At 59.9% G+C, this 18664-nt stretch overlaps 1 protein-coding gene across 3 annotated transcripts in view; it reads right to left on the bottom strand.

Annotated features, from left to right (window-relative positions):
- Positions 1-14366, bottom strand: part of Trpv4 (transient receptor potential cation channel subfamily V member 4) — a 33369-nt gene extending 19003 nt beyond the window's left edge. The window contains exons 1-2 of one of the 3 annotated variants that reach the window (XM_046464302.1): positions 14276-14366; positions 2454-2870 (exon numbers count right to left, since the gene is read on the bottom strand). In XM_046464302.1, coding sequence (XP_046320258.1) covers positions 2454-2839 — 386 coding nt within the window. In that variant the 5' untranslated portion in view covers positions 2840-2870; positions 14276-14366. Of the gene's footprint in view, positions 1-2453; positions 2871-11635; positions 12496-12619; positions 13965-14275 lie in introns of those variants that run through there. The other 2 variants (XM_046464303.2, XM_046464301.2) reach the window with 2 other exon arrangements.
- Positions 14367-18664: the final 4298 nt, after the last annotated feature.

The following is an 18664-nucleotide window of genomic DNA, read 5'->3' as shown; positions in this document are numbered from 1 at the left end:
CTGAGATGCCCTTTCTTAAAAAGCCTCCTGTGTCTGCAGCTTGTGTGTGCACGGGAGAGAAGCCGAGCAAAGGCAGGCAGACCAAGGACTTGGCCCAGAGAGGGCCAGCAGAGGAGAAGGGGACAGAGAGAAAGTCAGGGAAGAACAGATGCTAAACTAAGTGCAGTGGGTCACGCCTGTCATCCCAGCAACTCAGAGGCTGAGGCAGGAGGATTGCGAGTTCGAGGCCAGCCTCAGCAACTTGGTGAGACCCTAAGCAACTTAGCAAGGCCCTGTCTCAAAGTAAAAAATAAAAAGGACTGGGGATGTGGCTCAGGGGTCAGACACCTCGGGGTTCAATTTCTGGTATCCAAAAAAGAAACCCAGATGCTAAGAGGAGGGCTTGGAGACGTTCACTCAGTCACTCAACAAATGGCAACGAGGCACCTGTTGTGAGCTGGGTTCTGGGGGAAGGGCCAGGCGGGGACGCACTGAAGAGGAACCCCCCTCCCTGTGTGTTCTCACCCGCACTCGGCCCCGGAATCTGTGAATGGAGAGAAGGAGAGAGATGGAGGCGGAGGGTCTGGGGGGGGGGAACAGGAGCGAGGAGGGGTAGAGGCCTGATCCACAGAACTGAGGCCACAAGGGGAGAGGCGTGCTGCTGGGGAGACCTGTCTGCACCCAGCCTGTGTCACCAAGAGAAGGGGACAGAAGCTCTCCCTCTTCCTCTGCCCAGTGCCCAGAGCAGGCTCCGGGGAAGGGGGTCTCTGGCACCAGCCATGGGGTGAGGGGCTTCTTGGGCCTGGCATAGAGGCTGTCACCCCTCTGATAAAGGCCTTTGGTGGCCCCCATCATGCCCATCTCTGAACCTGGACCTTTGAGCCCCAGAATAAAAAGAACACTGTCCCCACCAGACCTCATGGGGTGGCCTGTGGGGTCTCAGCCGCTCAGACACCCTGGTTCCCCCTAACGCCTCCCAGGTGGGAGAGGGCAGGAGGCTGGACGGGGGTCCAAGGGAGGGAAAGAGGGGACCCTGAGCCACCAGCATCCAGCAGGATCTCAGGGCGTAGGGTGCGGGGACGCTCTGCTGCCCTGAGCGTCAGTGTCCCCCTCTGAGCAGAAGTCCTGTAGGTCACCCTGTAGGGGCTCTGGTCCTTGGACCCCAGGACCCCCAACTCCCCCAACTTGACCTTCTTTTCCTTTCCTTCTTATTCTGGGTGATAGGGGGCTCAAACCCAGGGCTCTGGCGCAGCAGGCGGCTCTCCCGCCAAGCCCTCCAGCGCCCCTTCTAGCCCCCAGCCATCAGCTTCAAACCATCTCCTCGCTGCACTTCTGATGCCCACAGCTGCCTCCCTCCCTCCCTCCCTTCCTTCCTGCCCTCCCCTTCTCCTCCCTCCCTCTTCCCCCCTTTCTCTTTCTCTTGCAAACACTGATTCATTTCCAGCTGTTTTCATTTGTTGGTCACTGAGTCATTCAATTTTTCATTCACTCACCCATCTTTCCATCCATCTACCTTTCCATCCATCCATCCACCCACCTTCTTCTCCTGGCACAAACCCAGCTGTGCCCCCTGCATCACCTTTATTCTTGGCCCCCCATTGGCTTTCTGGGGCTCACCAAGAGTTGGAAGCCTCATTAGGCACGGTGGCTCATTCCTGTAATCCCAGGGACCCAGGAAAGGAAAAGAAGGGGAGGGGAGGGGGAAATAAAGAGAGAGAGAAGAGAAAGGGAGGCAGTGGTGGACTGCAGGGTGTAGAGACATTTGGATAAGCAGGTGGCAGAGGAATGGAAGGCTGGCTGTATGGGTAGATGGCTAGACAGACATAACGGACGGACAAGTAGATGTGGATGATGGATAGATGGATTGAATAAGTAGATAGACAAGTGGAAAGATGGGTGTTGGGGTGGGTGGATGGATGGTAGGAGGTGGGTGGACAGATGGGTGAATGGATGGATAGACAGTTGGGTGGATAGGTGAACCGATGAATGGATGGATGAATGGGTGGTGGATGGATGAGTGGATAGATGGATGGATGGGTGGATGGGTGGATGGTGGGTGGGTGGGTGGGTGGATGGATGGATGGTGGATGGATGGATGGTGAGTGGGTGGATGGATGGATGGATGATGGATAGATGATGGATGGATGATGGACGGATGGACGGATGGATGGATGGATGGATGGGTGGATGGTGGATGGATGGATTCTGGGTGGATGGGTGGATGGTGGATGTGAGGATGAAACTGAACACACAGAAGCCTGGTTGTGTGGGTGGATGGACAGGCAGTGGTGGGCGGGTAGGTGAGTGTAAATATGGACGAACGAAGGCAGAGTCAGCTGGGAGGAGCTGGAGGACAGATAAGGAACGACCGCAGTCGCTGCTGGAAAAGGGTGGCCAGTGGCTGGACAGAGGGACACGTGGAGGGATGGACTGGGAGGGGAGGAGCCGTGGGCTGGGCAGCCAGCAGTACTCACTCCACGACCTTCCTCCTCCACCGCCTGTTGTCACTGGGGTGGTGACGATAGGTGCCGTAGTCGAAGAGCGAGTCCATGGGCGCCTTCTTGGGCCCGGGGACCACCGAGGCCTCGTACAGCGTGGACTCCAGCAGGTCGATGGGGTTGGGCACGCCCTTGCGGAAGGCGCCCTGGAACTTCATGCGCAGGTTCGGTCGCCCGTCCCCGGGGCCCGCGGGGCGAGCAGTGTCGGCAGGCGACGGGGAGGGGGAGCCGTCCTCCCCCTCGAACAGGTTGGCCAGCGAGGACAGGGGGAAGGCCTCGCCCCCGGAGGTGCCGCTCTCCTCCCCGGGGGGCTCGGCCGGGTCCCCAGGCCCTGCGCGGGGGCTGTCGCTGGGATCTGCCATGCTGGCCCCAGACCCGCGGGCAGCGCTCGGCCTGCGGGGGAGCGAGAGGAGTCAGGGAGGCCAGCAGGGGCTCCAGGAGGCCCCGCCCCCTGGGCACACAGCACTGCCGCCAGCACTTCAAAGCCACCTTGTAATGACAGGGGCTGGGTGGCCACTCCCAGATGTGGTCAGCGGCCAGCGCCAGGCGGGATCTGCAACAGGGGCCTCTTTCAGGAACCTGAGACGCGGGTGTGCCTCGGCCCAGCTACCCCCGACGCCCGCTGGAGGAGGACGGGCCTTGAGCCCCCCTGGACACCCAGCCTGGCGCCAGGGTCTACTCTGAGCCACCTGAGAGCCCCGCAGAGCAGGCTCCAAAGCCACCCTGGACCTTGGCCCCCGCCCGGCATGAAGCAGCGCATTGCAGCCTCCGTTTCCTCACCTGTAAAATGGGGGCATCTGAGCCTCAGGGGAGAAGATGCTGGCCAGGGCCCCACACAGACAGCCACCCGCCCAGCAGGTGCCCAGAACAGCCACTGTGGGTGGCCCAGGGGTCCTCGGTTTCCTCCTCTGGCACCAATGTTGTGATCCCAAGGCCCAGACTCAGGTGGGCCTCCCCAGCAGGGGGCTCCCGGGGCTGGCCATGCCCTCTCCTCTGCTGGCCAACCCCAGCCCACTGTGCTCCCACACAAGGAGACTGAGGCTGCCAGAGGGAACAGTCACATGACTGGTCAGTGGGGAGGGGACTCTCTCAGGCTCCCAGCCCCAGGGCTCAGCCAGGAGCCAGGGCAGGGCAGGGAGGCCCTGGGTGGCTGTGGCTCCCGCCCTCTGCAGTCCAGTGCTGGCCAGGCAGCTGGGCCCTGAGGACCGAGTTCCAGTACTCTTCCCATTCCACCTGGGAGGCTGGGACAGGTCTGAAGAGTGGCCTCTCGTGCGTCCCCACCACCCCCACTGCCCATCACGTGTGGAGAGGGACACATTGGTTCCCACCTTATTTGTTTTGTGGCTTCTAGGAGGAAAACCTTGGACCAGAGAGGGAAAGACACCACAGGAGGACACACAGGACCAGGCCAGCTCCCCGCTGGACCTCGACAGGGAGGAAGAGCCTGGACTTCGGAGTCATTCGGGTCTGGGTTCTAATCTCAGTTCTGCTAGTTAATGGAACGTGGCCCCGGGCTGGTGGCTTGAGCCAACGAGCCTCGTTTGCTCTCTGGAGAATGGGTACAGCTGTAGCAAGTGAGGTCAGGCACAGCCACACTCCTCTCTGGGCCTTAGTTTTCCACCTGTAAAACGGGGGTCACCACACCCCCTCCTGGGGTCCTTGGGCTTGAGAGACACCCACCCCACAGGACCTCTGAGATGTTAGGTCTCCTGCCAGGCAGGAGAGCCAGGCCCAGGACCCCCACAACACTGGAGAAATGCGGGGACATGTTTGGTTGTCCCAACTGTTCAGGGAGAGAGAGCTACTGGCACCGAGTGGATTGAGGCCAGGGATGTCACAAAGCATCTTCCAACACACAGGACAGCCCTGAGCCACAGAAAGACATAGGCCAAAACGCCAACAGGACTAAGGTTCTGAAACCCTGCCCCAGGTGTGGATTTCCCATTTTATGGATGTGGAAACTGGTTCAGAGAGGTTAAGTGACTTGCCTGAGGCCACACAGCACATTAGGGACAAGAGCAAGATTCAAATGCAGACAGTTGGCTGCAGAATGCAAGATACCCTGATCCCTCAGTTTACTGGACATGGCCTGGATGCTGGACACCATGGGAAACCCCTTCAGTGACCCATTCAAGCTTCCCGACCACCTCAGAAGGTAAGGATCCTAAATACCAGCCTGTGCTAATCTCTGAGCCTCTGTTCTTCTACCTTTGAAGTGGAGGTTGCAATGACAGCTCCCATCTTGCAGGGCTTTTGTGACATCCAGTAGGTCCAGCGTCTGGTGAGCACTATAAGCACTCAACCAACGCTGCCTCTTGTCCTGTTGGCTCATCAGCACAGTGAGGACAGGGTCCCGCCTCCCCACGCGGGGCAGGGCCACAGGCTGGCATTCACCGGCCCTCGTTAAGATCCAGGCCCCTCCCTCATCGAACCCCCCCCCCGCCCCACTTTACAGGTGAGGAGACTGAGGCGGGAGGCCAGCCAGGAGGCCAGCCAGGGCGCAGGAGGACCTGAGAGGCGTCTGAACCCTCCTGGGCCCTTCCACCCCAGCACCCCCCAGCAGTGTGAGCACAGCAGTGAGTGGGTGCACACGTGCACACACACACACACACACACCCGGCTCTGCTGCTCTATGGCCTGTGCTCTGTGGCCAGCTCCCTCCCTGTCCCAATTTGCCCTGAAGGCTGTTATTACACATTCCAGACCCAGGCCAGCGGGGAGGGGGCCACCAGGAGAGTGGCTGGGCGGGGACAGCCTGGGTCTCTTCTGCGCTTGTGTCTTTGTGTGTGTGTGTGTGTGTACACGCGTGTGCCCCAGGGTGAGAAGGCACCCCAGGGGCCCGTGGGCTCACCAGCACCTCCCATGGGAGGGGCTCTGCAGCCACAGCACCTGAGGCCACCGCGTAGCCCTGGGGGTGCCACCAGGAGGCAGGGGCAAGAGTGACTGACCCCACCTGCCCACAGCTCCGCAACTGCGTCCTTGGGAGCAGCGGTTTTCCAACGTTTTTGTTTCAAGTGTGCAACACCCTTTTTTAAAACGCAAGCACCAGATGGGAGGGGACAGTGAGGGGCGCTGCGGGTACCCAGGGCAGAAGGGAGGGCCGGGCTCTCAGGCCCAGGCGGGATTGGAAGCCCCCTGCTGTTATTTGACAAAAGTGTGTTCGGTGCCCTGTGTGCCAGGCCCGGTGCCAGGCCCTGGAACACACCCCTGCGCAAACCTGGTAAGATCCCCAGGGCTGACCTGTGGGGAGACCGAGGAACCGGGCAAGGCCACCCACCGCAGGGTCACCACCAGGGCTGCTGAGCACTGCACTGGCCAGAGTGGCCCCGCAGAGGCGTGGGGGTCCCGAGCAGGGGGCAGGAACCTGGTGCCCAGCCAGAGCCCCCGTCTTCCTATGAGCCCCAGAAAGGGGGCCCAGGCTTTCCGAGGACATGGTGACGTCACAGATCCCAGGCACCCGCTGGGCAAGCTTGAGCAGGTCACTTGGCCTTCCTGAGCCCTCTCCTCTCCTGCCCCAGGGACCCTCGGGGCGCTGTATTAGTCCCCAGCAGGGTTGGCACTGCAGATCCAGGACGATCCCGACTGGGGGGCCCGGGCGCCCCTCCCCATTCCCGCCCCACCTGCAGGAAGGAGGTGGCTCCTCCTGACCCCACGGAAACCCTGGCACCGATCTGCCAAATCCCAACCTCCTGACGAAGGGCCCAGGAAAGCGGCTTAAGTCGGGGCAGGTTTGGGCATGTGGGGCAGCACCCCAGGGGAAGCCTCTCAGCTCCCTCCCTCCAGGATCGATTCAGCCCAACAGGCAGCCATTGGGCACCACCTGTTTGCAAGGGACAGGGCGTGGGGCGGGGGCAGGAGGCGAGGTGGACACAAGAGAGGGGGTTCAGAAATCTCAACCTAGGAGGGAAGGCGGCAACCTGGACGGGGCTGCCTCACAGCCTGGCCTCCCCTCTGTCCCATCTGGTGGACGGGGTGGGAGACGCAGGGCATGGACCCCAGGGCCTTGCACATGCTAGGCGAGCGCCAACCCTTCCATGATTACACCTTTTTTTTTTTTTTTTTGGTACTGGGGGTTGAACCCAGGGGTGCTGAGCCACTTCCCCAGCCTTTTTCATTTTTTTGTTCTGAGACCAGGTCTCACCAAGTTGCTTAGGGCCTTGCCAAGTTGCTGAGGCTGGCCTCCAACTGGTGGATCCTCCTTCCTCAGCCTCCCGAGTCACTGGGATTCAATTTTTAAACTTCCTCTGTTCCCTCATCCATCTTCCTTCTTCCCCTCTAGTTCTAGGGCCAGGACGTGGGCACCGCTCCGTGGCCCCTGTGCACCTGGCCTTCAGCACCATGAGGAGGTGGACTGATCCTGACGGGACGGGGAGCCCACGAGGAGCAGGAGTCCTGGGGTGACACCTGAGCAGGATGAAAGGGCCGACGGGATGCCAAGGACAAAGGTGGGAAGGGAGCAGGACAGGGGGCACCAAGGACCAGTGTGGCCGGGGCAGGAGGGACAGAGAGACAGGGGCTGGGCAGGAGCTCGGGCTGCTCACTGATCCGTGGGGTCCCGGCTTCCTGCAGGACCGTGGGCCCCCACCTCCAGCTTGGCCTTGGAGTGGGTGACGTGGGTGGGAAAGGGACCGGGGGGGGGGGACAGGGACCCCAGGGTTTGTGGGGTCAGAGTGACACCTGATGTGTCCCCATCGCCTTCCAGAGAGGCAAAGCCACCGGCCCAGTGCGGGGCACTGGGTCTAGAGCCTGGGTGGCCCCGGGTCGTGGGTGTGGACTTGGGGAGGGGCAGGGGAGGGGCTGGGGAAGACTGGGGGGGCTGGGGGACACCAGGTCGCCAGGCGGGTGACTCTGAGGCCTTCCTGTGACCGGCCATCCCCACCTGCAGCAGCCTGGGGGAGGGTTAAGTGTCCCCTGGGCCTCCTCAGCTCTCTTGCCACAGTGTCACAGACGGGGACGAGGCAGGTGTGACTGCCAGGGCTGGACAGAGCCCGGGGTGAACTTGGCAGCTGCCGCTGGGGCTGGAACGCGGCCCCTTGGCCGGTGAGACCCGGTGGCCGCCAGGCTGCCCACGGCTCCAGGGCCCGGCGGGCGGCGGCAGGGCACCGGGCCATGGCCGCCACCTTCCCAGCCGTGTTTACCCAGCAGGTCTCGCCCTGCCCGCTTCCTGCCTGAACACTGGCCGCCTGTCCCCGCACACAGAGCCCCAGTGTCCTGTGGGGTCGCCCCCACCCACCAGGGTGTCCCCCTCGGAGCTCACGCCACCCAGGCGGGGCAGGTGGGGTGACTCAGCACCAGGCCCCCCGGAGGGCAAGGCCCTGGAGGTGGGTTCTGAGCTGCGTCCAGACGCTCCCAGGGGACCCCAGGCAGGGGGGTGGGAGGCTGGAGAGGCTGGGGAGGTCCGAGGAGGCTGGGGAGGCTGGGGAGGCCGGAGGAGGCTGGGGAGGCTCAGAGGTGAGGAGCAGGGACGTCCTGCAGGATTCCAGGCCCTGAATGCCCAGAACGGGCAGGAAGCAGACTCGTCACCAGAGGTGGGACGCGGTGCCGTGGGCTGGGGCGTACGGGCTCCTTTCTGGGTGAGGAAAGGTTCCGGAGTTGGACAGTGGCCCTGTCTGTGCCACTCCACACACGCTGAGGGACTGCGTCAGACACTTTAAAAAGCCGATTTGTGTCCTATGTGAATCACAAATGAGCCTTCCAGCCAGACGCTGTGGGACACACCTGTCATCCCCACAGCCTGGGAGGCTGAGGCAGGAGGATCAGGGGTTTGAGGCCAGACTCAGCAACTTAGTGAGGCCCTGAGCCACTCAGCGAGACCCTGTCTCTAAATAAAATGTAGAAAGGATGGGGCCGGGGCTCAGTGGTTGGGCACCCCTGGGTTCATCCCGAGCACCCAACAAACAACAAGAAACCCAAGGACCTTTCCAGGCCCAGTGACCCTGGGCAAGTCACCTCCCACCTCAAGCCTCAGTTTCTGCTACGTCACCGGATGCTCGAGGATGAAAGCCCCGTGAAGGTTCAGCACAGGGTCCCGCCTGAGGATATGAAGCCCCTGCCTGGGAGGCTCAGGGTCCTTCTTCCCTTGTCCTCCCACCAGACCCCGGCCGAGGTTCCACCCTCTCAGACTCAGCCTTGAGGCCCGTGGGCCTCCCTCTCCTGGAGGATCACCCCAGCCCCCAGAGAACCCCAAAAGATAATTTTTTAAAAATTTTACATCACTGGAGATTGAACCCGGGGGCACTGAACCACTGAGCCACACCCCTACCCCCTTTTGTTTTTTTATTTAGAGACAGGGTCTCACTGAGGTGCTTAGGGCCTCCCTAAGTGGCTGAGGCTGGCTTTGAACTTGGGATCCTCCTGCCTCAGCCTCCTGGTAGCTGGGATCACAGGCATGTGCCACCACAGCCCCCAGCCCAAGAGATGATTCTGTAATCTTGAAACATCACCTGATCTATATTCTGCTCCTTACCTGCCTCCTCTGGGTCTCAGTTTCCTCCCCTGTAAAATGGGTGTGACAATTACTACCATCCGGGAAGGGGTGGCCCATCTTCACTCCCTAATTATTTGGAGTATTGAACATTTAAATTAAAAAATAAGATCACAGCTCCCACTTACTCCAAAGGCTGTCGAGGGAACTAACCACTCTGATCCAAGAGTCTGACCTCCCGTCTGGCATACGGTAAGCAGGAGCCGGGCTCAGGGCAGGGAGCTCAGGGAACACAAAACCAGTTCGGACCCTCCCTGCCAGCCTGTGCCAACGGGGGCTGCTTGGAACTGGGCCTGCAGCTTGGGCAGCCCCAAGGCACCCTCCGTGGTCACGCAGCGCTAACCGGGCAGCTGGGGCCATGTCTCCATTCCCAGGGGAATAAACTGAGTCGTGGGAGAAAGCCAGACGGGGCTGATGATGTTCCCCAACACCTCGAGCCTGCTCAGGGCCGCTACCTTGCTCATCAGACCCAGGGAGGACGCAGTCCCCTTCCACAGAGAAGCAGACTGGGGTCAGAGACCAGCCGAGGTCACCCCGAGGGGGAAGGGGGTGTTCCGAGGGATGAGCTCCGAGTCTTGTCTGAATCTTGGTTTTGTCCCTGGGTAGCTGTGTGACCTCAGGTGGGTCACTTCACCCCTCTGAGCCCCCAAACTCCTCCTCTCTACAAAGGAGCTCATGACAGTGACCCAGCACGGGGTCACCTGGCACTGGGTGTAGAGCGGTGTCACTCAGGAAAGTATCAGAGGGACACAGACTCTTCTGTCCCCCAGGCCTAGAATGCGGCCTGGCAGATGAGGAGGCAAAGACTGGCTGAGTCATCCTCCCCCTGGGGCCGACGGCCTCCAGCTGAGCCTCTACCCAGGGAACCTGGCCGACTTTCTCCTTCCTGGCCCCGAATGGGCGGTTTATTGAGCACCTACTACATACAGGGTTCTCTGACCTGAGATCCACAGCCATCATGAGCCCATTTTACAGATGAGAAAACTGAGGCTCGGCGAGGCCAGGCCCCGGCCCAGCCCACTCGTCTCAGAGCCGCGGCCTGTGCCTGAGAGGCGGTTCCTTCTGTGGCCTGCCTTGCTGGTCTGTCAGTCCCTCCTCCTTCTCTCCCCCTCCTCGGCCCTCCTCTGTGCCACGGGGAGATGGAGAAGGACCAGGGGTCCCCACCCGAGGGCAGCAGCACCGTGCCTGCCGTCCCACGCACACCTGCCCACCCCGTCACACACACACACACACTCACACACGAGCAGCTGTCCCAGAAGGTGGTCAGCTCTCCTGGTCAACTGGGTGGAGCCCAGGCCACGGCACTGTCAGGGAAAAGCAGGCACCGGGGACACTGAGGAGCCCTTTGTCCCGGGCAGGCAGGGCGGGAGGGCAGCCGTTACTCACCACCCCAAGAAAAATATGAGTGCTCCCGTTAGACTCAGGATCCGCACCCCTGCCACCCTCTGAGGCCTTTCCAACACCCTGACCTCATCTAGAGCAGACCCACAAGGGCCGCCTGTGTGCCCAGCACGTCTTGAGGGACCCTCCCTTACCAATGAGGAAACATACTCAGAGAGGCATAGTGACTTCCTTGGGGTCACACAGCCAGCAGTACCCAGAACTTGGGGCAAAAAGAAGAAGCTGATGGTCAGGAAGGAACTCAGGAGTGGAAGTTAGAGTCATAGTGAAAGTGATGGCCAATCTCCCTTCCTCATTCCTTCCCGGCCAGACCACAGGATCCAAATGGCTCAGTGGCTAACTCATGGGACACAAGGGAACTTGAGGCAGTGGGAGCCAGGCCAGTCCAGGGGAGTGGCATCCAAAACAATCTAAGTGCCCTCAATCTGGCAGAAGTCTGACCTCCAGGAAACTTTGGGTGGCAGCCCCGGAACAGAGAGATCAAGCCACCTCCTGAGGTCACACAGCAGTGAGTGGCAGATCTGGAAGGTAAACCAAGGTGGGGTCAGACTCCAAGATGGCAGGAAGCTAAAACAGTCATTGGCTTTTCTGGGACCCAAAGGGGCCAGAGTCACTTGGATCTGACTTCCAGATATTCTTTTGCCATGATCCAGGTGACTTGGTAAACTACTTCCTCCTCTGAGACTCAGGTCCCTCACTGTCAAAGGGGTCTCAGCTTTCAGATGCCCAGACATCTCCAGTGGGGGTGGGGCTGTGTCACCTGTTCACAGGTGACAGATGTTGCTTATAAACTGAAGAATCAACGTTGGGCTGGAGATTGTCCCGAACCACCCCACGGAGCCAGGCACTCTCCCGTCCCCACCGCACAGAGGAGAAACTGAGGCCGAAGTGTAAGGAGATTTATCACCACAATCAGCCCCTGGGCCGCTGGACTCTGGCCCTCGCTTTTAAGCATTAAAATCCAGAAAGCAGGCAACGCCGGGTCCCTGGCGCTCAGTCAGCACCCTGGAGTCTTTCATGGCTGAAGGAATCATCCTCTGTCCAAATGCAAGTCTAGCTCTGCCCCTGCTGGTGCCTGGCACAGAAGGGATCTCGGAGGATGCCCGCCCGGGAAGACACACCTCGCTGGAACAGGCCGGGGCCAAGGAGCCAGCACCGGGTGACGAGAAGGCCTGAGCTTCAGCCCATCTCTGTGCCTTGGGCATCCTCGCAAAGAGGGGACCCAGAGTTTAGCAGATGAGGAAACCGAGGCTCAGACAGACCAGTCACTTACCCCAAGCTCCCCAGACTTTGGAATCAGACAAACGGGACTCAGATCCCAGCTCTGCCTCTTCCCAACTGAGGCGCTCAGCCACCTACTTCATCCTGCAGACACAAAGTTCCTCCCTCTGAAAAATGGGTACAATAACGGTTTTGTATCCAAGTGTACTCAAAGGGCTTGGCTCAGTGCCTGATGCACAAAAAAATTCGAGCTCCCATTAAATATCTACCAGCCCAGCCCAGGTTTGGCTAAACAGATTTGCATCTAGAGTTCAAGCAGTGGCCACAGGGGCCCCGGGACCACAGGACCTCCAGAGATCTGCATTAATCTTTAACTGAATTTAATTCTGCTCCAAATCAATGATGCAGAGCATTCTCCAGGGCCCTCTGGCCTGAAATAAATGTTCCCTGGTTCCCTAGACCCAGGAAAACACAAAGAAAGTTGTTCTCTGGATCCCTAAAACTGGAAAGAGAGTCAAACAAGGAGAGAGAGAGGCACACGGCGGGGGTCAGGGGACTGTGAGAGGTAGAGACTCCAACCCATGCTGGGGGGACCCCATCCCCCTAGGAGCACAAGAAGGAGTTCAAAGGCTCAAAAGTATTTGTTCAGGGACTGGGGATGGAGTTCCTAAGCTTCATCCCCAATGCCTACCCCCCCAAAAGGATTTGTTCAATCAATCACAAAAGGGATATTTACAGAGTCCCTACTGCGTGCCAGGCACAGTGTTTCCATTCCACATCCAGGGCATGATTGACGTCTCTGCCCTCCGAATACCAGGCTCTCCCACTGGGTGACAGGTAAAGCCATGTCTTGGCTGGTGCATTTCCTCCTGTACCTCAATGCCCTTTCCTCTAGCTCTGCATTTGCTCTCTAAGGTACAGCGCAGTCACCAACTTGATCAAATGTTCCTTGACCCCCCCCTCGGTCTGCCCCCCTCCCTCCAGCATTACCTTCTGGCCCCATTCATTCAGCAGCGCGCATTGACCAAGCACCTACCGCACACTCGCACGCTCATCCGCTCATCCTAGGCTCAGGGAGGGACGGCTCTTTCTCCATTTGTACCTTCTGGGGTACAGCTAGGCTGGGGTCTGGGTACCTGGGTGCTCCAGGGCCCAGCCCCGCTGGCCCGACTCTCAGGGAAGACTGGCTAGCACCGGGTCAGGCCCGAGGAGCCTCTGAGGTCCTTCCCAGAGGAAGGTGTCTGCATTTCCTGTGGAATTCCAGGCATGTTCTCAATAGCCAGTGTCCATCCCGGGGACCTATCCTCTTCTCAAGGGGCCATTCATTCCCTGGAGAACTCCCTTTCCACACCTCCCACCCTGGTTTCACAGAAGGAGCCAGATGGGCCATGATGGCCTTTGGGATTTTCTCTGGGACACGCCAGAAAGGTGGGAAGGAAGGGTCCCCCGGCCTTTCAGGTCCCCACCATCCTGCACGCAAAGAGGCCAGAGGAAGGACAGGAAATGACAGATTGTCTTGTCACCTTCTCCACTATAAACACATAACAAGAACAATGGGCAGCCCTGAGCCTGACGGCCAGGCTTCTCACAGGACACTGTTCCGTGTATTAGTAGGAAGGGAGGTCAGACAGCTGAGGGACCATCCCAAGGTCACACAGGAGGGACTGTCCACCAGGGCGGGCTCCTCACGTGGCAGGTGACAGGGCTCTGTGACTTTCACACCTCTCCCTGAAGAGACCAGCCCCTCACCTTTCTCAGGACAGGGCTGAGTGGCCCCCTGCCCTGGGTGGCAATGATTAACTCCTGACGGTCCCCAAACCAAGCTCACACATGACATTTCCTTAGAATTCCAGGGGTTCGCGGTCCCCCTCCCCCAGCAGAGGCCCTTGTTTTAGAAGAGGAGCCAGAAAAACCACAGGGTCCACCTCCTCCGGGTCACTTCCTGGGCACTCTGTGAGCGCCACTCTGTGCAGAGCTGGCTTGGGGACAGGACACCTAGTGTGGCGAGGAGGGCTTTGGAGCCAGTCAGTCCCTGGGTACAAGTTCACTTGGCTCTACCCCCACCCTGGAGCCAGCCTGAGTTTCCTCATCTGCAAAATGGGAAGGACAGAGGGCCTGTCTGGGGCCAGACTGGGGCAGTCAGTCCTTCCATCAGCGCTCGGTGCTTGGTGTCCCTGGGCACGCAGGGATGTGGGTGGTCTCCCTGTCCTCAGGGGAAGACATGCTGAACCGCAGTCTCCAGGGTGAAGCTGGGGGTTAAAGATTTCCCTGCCTCTGGGGGGACAGGGCCATCTTTCTGGTACTCAGTAACCAAGAAGTGGCCTTTGGAAGGTCCATGTTTCTAGTTTCTTCCAACTTGCTCAGAGCCAAGGGCCAACTGCAGCTCCCCCTGCACCCCACACCCCGCCACCCGGCAGAGCGGAATCCTGCCTGAGTGGGCCACGGGGGCCTTTGGTTTGGGGACTTGGGGACCCGACCCACACGACCCCAAGTGATTCGCCCGAGGCCCGCGAGGTGATGCGTGGCCCAAGGACATCCAGTCGCGCGCCAAAGGGACCGGAGCCTGCCCTCTCCTCCCGCGCGCCCCGGGGGGACTTTGGGGTCCTCGGGGGCCGGATCGGCCACGGAACGGTCCCCAGAGGGGCGAGGGGACCTCCGCTGGGCCGAGCCTCCCGGGCCCCGACGCACTCACCTCCGGGACGGCTGGGCGCCGGCGGCCGGGAGCGCGGCTTCCTGAATCCCGGCCGCGGAGAGCCCGGCCCGCCTCCCGGCTCAGGTTCCAGGCCGCGCCGCCCCAGGCCACCACGCCCCCCGCGCCGCCACCGCGCCCCGCGCCCCGCCGCCCCCGGCGCAGGCGGCCAGCGCCCTCCAGGCCCCGCTGCAGCCCCGCCGGGCTCGGGATGGCGTCGGCCTCAGTTTCCCCCCCTGGAAAATGGGCATCGCGATCCCCGGCCGCAGGGTCCCGCGCTGGGGGGACACCAGCTGGTCCGGGCGCCGCCGGCCGCTTGCTCGGTGACCGCGGCGGCCCGGGGAGCGCTTCCTCGGCTGGTCCCGGGCTTCCTGGGTGGCTCTGCAGTCATTCCGCTCAGAGGATGGCCGGCCGTGGGTCCCTGTCCCCAGCCAGCTCCCAGCCGACAGCAGAGGCACCTGATTGACAGGCATGTCCCTCACGTCGTTAGCCAGCCTGTAGCCCGAGCCTGGCAAGGAGGGGACGATCAACGCCTGTCTTTTATTTGGCGGGGGGCGGTGACAAAAGTGACCCCCATCTACCCAGCCCTGGGTCCGCTGGAGCACCCCCACGGGCGGGTCGGAAAACGCAGGGGTGCTGGCCCTGGATCAGGCTCCCTGAGCCCAAATGGTGCTCCACCCCTCAGCGGCCCAGGGGCCCGGGCAGGTCCTTCCCCGGGGCCCAGGTTTCCACACGGGACAGCGGGGACTGGGAGTGCACTCCTCCCGGCACAGCCCCGCTGCGGGGAGCACCAGGTGTGAGCATAGCCGGGGACACTCTAGCCATCTTCGCTGGAGGGGGGCTGCAGACAGCAATATCCCCCAGGAGGCTCAGCGGTGGAAAGTGGGGTTTTAGCATTGTTGGAGACAGACAGACAGACAGACCCAAACCCTGACCAGAAGCGATGCTTTCAAGCCACCAGGGTGAAACATCTGCAAAGAAACCTTAATAGTCAACTCCCACGTCGGGGAGGAGGGGGCGTGGCCCAGGAAGCCCCCCCACACACACACACCAACCAGGCTGTGAGGTTGGGACTGTGTGCCCGAGCTGCAGATGGGACACTGAGGCTTGGAGATGACAGTGGCCCCTCCACAAGCGGAGGCCTCCCTGGTGGGGGTGGGGGTGGGGAGCCCAATGGAAGCCTTCCCTCCTGGGTGGCCCGCAGAGCAAGCAGCAGGAGGTGAGGAATGTGTGCAGGGCCCCTGGCGCCTCCCTGAAGCTGGGCCACTGGGGGGGGGCCTTCCCCAGGTGGAGCTGGGGCCAGGGCTGGGGCTGAGCCAGGTTGGAGACCAAAGGATCTGGGGCCAGGGTTGGAACTTGCTCCTCTCCCAGGTGGGAGGAAAGGGGCAGGAGCCCCATTTGACAGACAGGGCCACTGAGACCCCCCCACCCCCATGCCAGAAGACGTCCTGGGCTGGAGGCCAGAGATCAGCCTCTGGTCTGGAGGCCTGAATTTCAACGTCTCCCTGCCTGCCGGGGATCACGTGGGAGCTGCAGGCAGGAGCCGCCCTCTCAGACCCCCTCTGAACATTGCCCTTCACTTCCATGAAGCAGGGGACACAGGTGCCCCGTTCCAGGAAACAGGACCAGCACCTGGAACTTAGCAGATGCTCTCAGAGGTGCTGGTAGAGCTGGGCACGATGGCGCAGGCTTGGAATCCCAACCCCTGGGAGGCTGAAGAGGACCCAAAGTTGGAGGCCAGCTTCAGCAATTTAGTGAAAAAAAATTCTTTTTTAAAAAGGGGTGGAATGTAACTTAGTGGTGAGCACCCTGGGATTCAATCCCCAGTGTCCCCTGACCCCAAGTGCTTGTCCATGAAGCTGTGGGGAGGCGAGAATGTGGCATTCTCCTTTATTCTGTATAGTTTCACTTTTTTTTTTTTTTAAATTGAACTCAGGGGTTCTTAACCACTGAGCCACATCTCCAGTCTATTTTTATGTTTTATTTTGAGACTAAATTGCTTAGGGCCTCACTAAATTGCTGAGGCTGGCCTCCAACTTGGGATCCTCCTGCCTCAGCCTCCCCAACCACTAGGATTACAGTGCTTCCACGCCCCGCAGAATTCCAGTTTGCAAGATGCAGAGTTCTGGCTCTGGTCAGTGGTGATAGTAGCACAACATGAATATACTTACTACCACTGAACTGAGCACTTAAAAATGCTCAAAATGGCCGGGTTCAATGGAGCATGTCTGTCATCCCAGCATCTCGGGAAGCTGAGGCAAGAGGATCGATCGCAGGTTCGAGGCCAGCCTGGGCAACTTAGTGAGACCCTGAGTCAAAATAAAAAATAAAAAGGGCTGGGGATGTGGCTCAATGGTAAAGCCCTTGCCAACCATGCACGAGGCCCTGGGTTCCATCCCCAGCACCCACACGAACACACACACACACACACACACAACGGGTAAGATAAAGTCTTTACCACAATAAAAAAAAAAGTGGGGGGAAATTGGGTTCTTTGGAACCTTTCTGCCTTTCAGAAAGGATGAGAAGTGGAACAGAAGAGGGACTTATAGGCAATGTCCACAGGAGGCAAATCCATAGCTTTAGGTCCAGGGTGATGACCAAAGAGTTGGGGGTTTTATTTTAGGGTGATGTGTTCTGAAATCGACTGTGGTGATGTTCGCTCTCATCCGAATATACTACACAGCACTGAATAACCACCCTGGATGGGTGAGTTGCGTATCTCAATAAAGCTGTTATAAAGGATTAAAAAGAACGTGGTCTCTGGGGTCAAAATGTTCTAGGTGTGTTTCTGCTAGACTTCTAAGCTGTGTGACCTTGGACAGGTGACCCTGCCTCTCTGAACCTGTCTTCTGAGCCTCATCTGTAAAAATGAGGGATGGGGCCTCTGCTGTGGGAGGGGGCCTCCTGCCCATTTTGCAGAGAGGCAAACGGAGCATCCTTGTTCCAAAGAGGTAGCTGCGGCTGGTGGTGCAGTTTGAACTAGAGCTCTTCTGAATTCCAAGCACACCCTCCAGCCGCTAGAGCAACATGCGCCCACACCTGCCTGGATGAGATGGAGAGGGGGCTGGGGGAGGAATTCTAGTCGTGCCTTGGATGGGCTCCAGCCATGCCAAAGGAGGTAATTGGGCAAAGAGGGCTGGGGAAGTACTGGAGCTAACACGTGGGCACTTATGTAGTGCTTACTGTGTGCCAGGTACTCCTGGTCTTCCAGGAGAGGAAGCATGCTCAGAGAGGTGAAGACACCTTCCCAGGGTCACACAGCTGACAAGGGGCAGGGTCCTCTGAAGCCTGCCTGAGGAGACAGCAGTTCCCCCCCCCACTTCCCAAGAATCCCTGGAGTCGGGACAGGAGGAGGCTGGAGACAGTGAGCTAGTTTGTATACCTTGGTTCCTGCAAAGAGTTGGCTTCTGTCCGAGTCTGGAGGCCCCACCCTGCCCAGGACCCACCTTCAATGAGGCTCTTCTGGAATCTCCCTGGGGCAGAAACCTGAGGCCAGGTGCCTTTCTCCTCGGATGACCGTTGCCATGGGCACAGCCACTCTGGTCGCTCAGGGGCTGGCAGTGAGTCTCTGGGCAGCTGGCCTGGCCGCCTGTGGGTGTGGCTGAGCCACAGCCGGGCACTTCAGAAAGGCCGCATCCTATGCTGTGCCCCTGCGAAGGGAGTGTGGGGGCAGGGCCTGCCTGGTCCCGGGAGGGCCAGGGGCTTCTCCTGGTCTCTGGGTGGGCAGCTGGGCCCAGGGAGGCCTGGGCTTTGGTGCATGGGATTGCAAAACTTAATGAGCCCTTTCTGGAGAGAAAGTGACTTCCACAGGGGTGAGGGGCCCCTCCCCACCTCAGCCCCCCCCAAACTAAGGCACAGCGCATTTCCTTCCTGGATTTTTGGCGTTCCTCCTACCTGGACCCTGTAGAGCCCCTGTGTCTTACAGGGTCCCTGGGCCAAGCTGAGGAGCCCGTTCACAGCAGGAGGTCAGCCGACAGGCTGAATGACTCTGACTTTCAGAGAATCCCCCGAGGTCCAGGGCTGATAAACAGTTTATCTAGCTGCCCTATAGCCAGCCCCTGGGGGTCAAGGTGCTGAGAAGCTGGCCACTCATCCCCTTCAATGCAGACTGTTGGTTTCTTGGGGTCATGAAAACAACCAGGGGTTGCTCACAAGGCCAAGAGGTGTCCCCGGTAGCCAGTCAGAGCTGCAGAGGGGAGGGGAGAGAACACCAACCATCTAATGCCCTGATGTTAAAGATGAGGAAATTTGAGGCTCAGAGGGGAGAAGTAATTTACCCAGAGTCACACAGCAGATCTGGGCTGAGGGAGGGCAGAGGGAGGAGTAGCAGCCAGATTGCAGGATGTTTTCTGGGACATTCTTTATCATTGTGTTTGACACGGGCCTCCC

The sequence above is a fragment of the Marmota monax genome, unplaced genomic scaffold (assembly GCF_021218885.2).
Source record: "Marmota monax isolate L192 unplaced genomic scaffold, Marmota_monax_Labrador192_F-V1.1 WCK01_AAM20220418_F8-fsc00269, whole genome shotgun sequence".
NCBI classification, from domain to species: Eukaryota; Metazoa; Chordata; class Mammalia; order Rodentia; family Sciuridae; genus Marmota; species Marmota monax.
Note: the sequence above shows the minus strand (reverse complement) of the source record. Positions and strands in the feature narration are given on the sequence as shown.